Source organism: Engraulis encrasicolus, unplaced genomic scaffold (genome assembly GCF_034702125.1).
Source record: "Engraulis encrasicolus isolate BLACKSEA-1 unplaced genomic scaffold, IST_EnEncr_1.0 scaffold_29_np1212, whole genome shotgun sequence".
Lineage (NCBI taxonomy): Eukaryota > Metazoa > Chordata > Actinopteri > Clupeiformes > Engraulidae > Engraulis > Engraulis encrasicolus.
Genome location: NW_026945588.1, coordinates 1418665 through 1423664, shown reverse-complemented (window position 1 = coordinate 1423664; position 5000 = coordinate 1418665). Strand labels below are relative to the sequence as shown.

At 45.7% G+C, this 5000-nt stretch overlaps 1 protein-coding gene across 1 annotated transcript in view; it reads left to right on the top strand.

The window, feature by feature from the left end:
• The first annotated feature begins 3504 nt into the window (after positions 1-3504).
• Positions 3505-5000, top strand: part of pdcl3 (phosducin-like 3) — a 6670-nt gene continuing 5174 nt past the window's right edge. The window contains exons 1-2 of the mRNA XM_063193145.1: positions 3505-3571; positions 4600-4720. Of these exons, the coding sequence (XP_063049215.1) occupies positions 3566-3571; positions 4600-4720 (127 nt within the window). The 5' untranslated portion in view covers positions 3505-3565. The remainder of the gene's footprint in view (positions 3572-4599; positions 4721-5000) is intronic.

Here is a 5000-nt window from a genome sequence, read left to right as displayed (position 1 = left end):
TGCAGAGAAACAAAGAGAGAGAGAGAGAGCGCGCATTCGAACATGTGTGAGGGAGGATGGAATGATGCCTAGCGCGCGTGCGTGCGTGTGTGCGTGCGTGTGTTCAGCAGTGTGGTGGTGACAGCAGTGTGTGAGATGATGGGACAGTGAGACTCGAGGACAGAAACAGATTTAGACAACACACACACACACACACACACACTAGTACTCAAGATATATATTTTCCTGCAATGTTCAATTATGTGTATAATGTCTTGTGTATGTTTTGTATTTGTGTATTTATGTAAGCTGACAGACACCTTAATTTCCTTCGGGATTAATAAAAGTACTCTACTCTACTCTACTCTACTCTACACACACACACACACACGTACCCTGAGTATGGCACTGTGTGTGTGTGTGTCACAATGACAATGGGACTTTCACTTTCATAGTACACACTCACACACCAAACAATTTCTACACACCTAGGCGCATTCTCAACACACACACACACACACACACTTATTGTACTAACATGATTTCACATGCGTGCACACACACACACACACACACACACACACACACACACACACACACACACACACACACAGAGACTGCAGCAGTGCAATCCTTCAGTCGGTTGGGGTGTCTGGCTTTAAGTCCAAAGGTTGTCGGTTTGACTCCCGACCTGCAGGTGGGGGGAGTAATTAACCATTGCTCTCCCCCATCCTCCTCCATGACTGAGGTACCCTGAGTGTGATACTACCGTCCCGCTGCACTGCTCCCTTGGAGCGCCATTGGGGGCTGCCCCCTTGAACGGGTGGGTGAGGCATACATGCAATTTCATTATGTGCACTGTGCCCTGTGTGCTGTGGAGTGCTGTGTCACATGACAATGGGGAGTTTCCTAGGTTCGCTTTCACTTTCAGCATTGTTTTAATAATAAATTAAAATATAATCATCATTATTATTATTATTATTATTATTACTGTATTATTATTATTATTATTATTATTATTATTATTATTATTATTATCATCATCATTATACACACACACACACACACACACACAAATATAATCATCATTATTATTATTATTATTATTATTACTGTATTATTATTATTATTATTATTATTATTTTTATCATTACACACACACACACACACACACACACACACACACACACACACACACACACTAGGGCAGTCATGGGTGAGCGGTTAGGGCGTCAGACTTGCATCCCAGAGGTTGCCGGTTCGACTCCCGACCCGCCAGGTTGGTGGGGGGAGTAATCAACCAGTGCTCTCCCCCATCCTCCTCCATGACTGAGGTACCCTGAGCATGGTACCGTCCCACCGCACTGCTCCCCATGGGGCACCACTGAGGGCTGCCCCCTTGCACGGGTGAGGCATAAATGCAATTTCGTTGTGTGCAGTGTTCACTTGTGTGCTGTGGAGTGCTGTGTCACAATGACAATGGGAGTTGGACTTTCCCAGATTCTCTTTCACTTTCAGCATTGTTTTAATAAGAAATTAAAATATAATCATCATTATTATTATTATTACTGTATTATTATTATTATTATTATTATTATTATCATTACACACACACACACACACACACACACACACACACACACACACACACACACACACACACACACACACACACACACACACACACACAGACACACACACACACACACACACACACACACACACACACACACACACAGACACACACACACACACACACACACACACACACACACACACACACACAGACACACACACACACACACTCAGTACCCTCAGCCTTGTGTATTTTCAGACTGCCAGTCATGTGAGCGTTCATTTGTAATCAGCAGAGCCAATCAGGAGTCTCCTGAAACCAGCGTCTCGTCTCGTCTCGTCTCGTCTCGTGAGGCTGCGAGGGATCATGCTTTAAAGGGCAAAGATCACTTGACAAAGATCACTGATTATGTGTATTAGTGTCATCTGGGTCTTACACCAAAACACTTTGTTTTAAAGTGATATGTCCCATTTTTGGAAATGAGACAGTTTATCAAATTCCTCCCAGTAAAGAGGCCGAATTTTCCATCTGTATTATGGTTGCTGACTGTCAATGAAAATAATATGGGACACTTCATTGATGTGGGGGGTTTGGGGGTTCTCCCCCAGAAAGTTTTGCATTTCTTAGATGTAATTTCCTGCATTTTAACGTCCCATGTCCCGTTTCAGCTCGATATGGAACTCATACTTTTTATCTCTAAATTCTGAAAAACAATTAAGTATTTCAAGGGGCTTGTGGGGGACCAGAGCCTTGCTGTCCAAGGGCTGCATCTGGCCCCAGGGCCGCCATTTGAATAGCCCTGCCCTAGGCTTATGTACAGTAAGACCAGTGTGGCAGACAGAAGTGTTCCTGCACAGCTCGTCCCCCTTGGGGCTGTGAACCTGCCACCTCATCAACTACATCGATTCGGGGATGGGAGGCACAATACGAGACCACTGAGCTAAAGGACTGGTCCAATCGCCCAACGCTACCGCACTGTATTGAGGCTTGGGGAGGGAGGTTTACTAACGCTACCGCACTGTGTGAGTCTTCGGGAGGGAGGTTTACTAACGCTCCACGCCACACTCTGCTAGTTGGCTTCGGGAGGGAGGTTTACTAACGCTCCACACCACACTCTGCTAGTTGGCTTCGGGAGGGAGGTTTACTAACGCTCCACGCCACACTCTGCTAGTTGGCCTCCGTTACACTAGTCATATTCATAACTCGGACTGTATGTGAGCCCCCTGAGGCACTGACTCAATCACAATCAAAAAAACAAATGAAACAGGCAAGAAGCAGACAGACAAGAACTTGGCAAATGAAAAATAAGTCATGGAATGGAAAAGTGAATAGGCCACCACAGCAGATGTAGACCTAGCCTATTCTACAGTCCATCAGCTGTCTGGAGGCGACTGCTACTGCGCTACACTCTGGCTCTAGTCTTGCTACTGTCTGGCTGCCTGTTGCCGTCTTTTAGTAACCTATTCAACAACATATCCGATTGTTCATCCACTAAAGACTGAAGACATGTCATGACGGCTGTGTTTACGGTAGTTCAAATGGTCATTGTCGCCCTGGGTCTGTCTGCTGACGCACTGGAGGGGCGCACAGCGCACGCACGCACTAAAAGCCACCTCATGAGCGCTCGTGAGGCACAGCTGTCCCCCTCAGCTGCTGCACCCAGGAATGTGGCGTTCTATCGCCTTATTTGGGCATTGGGAGAGACCCAACCGGATATGTGTGCTACATTTATTATTGTCCCCATCACTGAAACACGCTGACATAAAAATACAAAATATCAAATAATCAACGGAATAGCATTTGAATCATAGTACGCAGTGGCTGAAGACCTTGTGAGTTTGAAAAATATATTCTTATCGTATTTTCCCGAAGTGCTAGATGGGTCTTGGTCGTTTTGATCTATTTCTGGTTATGCTTTCAGCACGGAAGATAATTCTTTCCGGTCCTTCTGTTTCCGCGTCTGTAGGAGGGGAGCGTGATTTCAGCGACAGACGAAACACTTTCTTCAAAATGCAGGTTTGCGCTTTTCAATTTAACTTAATTCACGGTCAAAGTATAGTGGGTCATTCTACCATAACTGATGGATCGTTTTATCAAGAGCAGTTTTGATGAGAAGACTGGTGGAGTGTGTACTAGTGGTCCGTTAGTCTATTGAGAAGTCGGTGTGTTGGACCGACCTGTCATCTTCAAGACGCGATTGGACAACTCGGACTCTTGACTATTTCTAAACTTCTTTTCTTGGATTGGTTTGATGTCTGTTGATGTGGCAGCCATGTTGTGTGTGTGTTGGTGTCTCGTCATTAATACGGCTGTACTGTAGCCTACTGTCGTGCTCTGCTCTGCTGTGAGTGTAACGCAGGGTATTCAATGTAAAGGCACTGAGGGGCATACAATCAAATGCGAGCAGCACGCTGTCCGAGGTTTGGGTGCGAAACAAGCGCATATAGCTTTCCAGACAGAATAGAAATTCGCTTCTCTCTTTCTTATTAGCCTTAGGATGGTCCGTTCATGACACTGTTTTAGATAAGATTTCAGTCATGTGAATGCATATATTCAACCTGAAGTGTTAATGATCGCAAATTATGCACGGCCACAGACAGCACACATACACATCTCGCCCCAGGGAATAGCCCTGCCCTACAGAATACAGTGAAGATTACTGCTTATCCTTAGTTACCATTGCTAGGCCTACGATGTCTTGGTCTCTAGCCTACGGTGTCAAAGTTCTTCCTCCTACCTAAACCGTCTCTGGTACAGTCTAGCTGGCATTCACAGGCCAATGTCTAGCCATGAATCATTTGAATAGTGTGTAACATGTAGTTTGGGGTGTGTGTGGTGCCATTTGAATAGTGTGTAACGTGTAGTTTGGGGTGTGTGTGGTGCCATTTGAATAGCGTGTAGTTTGGTGTGTGTGTGGTGCCATTTGAATAGCGTGTAACGTGTAGCTTGGGGTGTGTGTGGTGCCATTTGAATAGCGTGTAACGTGTAGCTTGGGGTGTGTGTGTGTAACGTGTAGTTTGGGGTGTGTGTGGTTCTCCTCTTAGGACCCGAACGAGGACACGGAATGGAACGACATCTTGCGCAGGAAAGGAATCCTCCCTCCCAAGGAGAAGCCGGAGGAGGCGGACGAGCACGAGGAACAGCTGATACAACAACAATCCGTCGGTGGGTAACCTCTTTCCTGCGCTTAGACTACTGTGTGTGTGTGTGTGTGTGTGTAGCGTTTCTCTCTCTCTCTCTCTCTCTCTCTCTCTCTCTCTCTCTCTCTCTCTCTCTCTCTCTCTCTCTCTCTCTCTCTCCATTGCCCAAGGGTGCATGAAGAATCACAGTAGTTGTGCTGTGAGAGTTTCAAGGATGTGATGCATAGATTGTTTTCAAGAAGATGTATACTAATGATTTGTTATGATGTGATGCATCTCTGACACGACTGTGTGTGTGTGTGTGT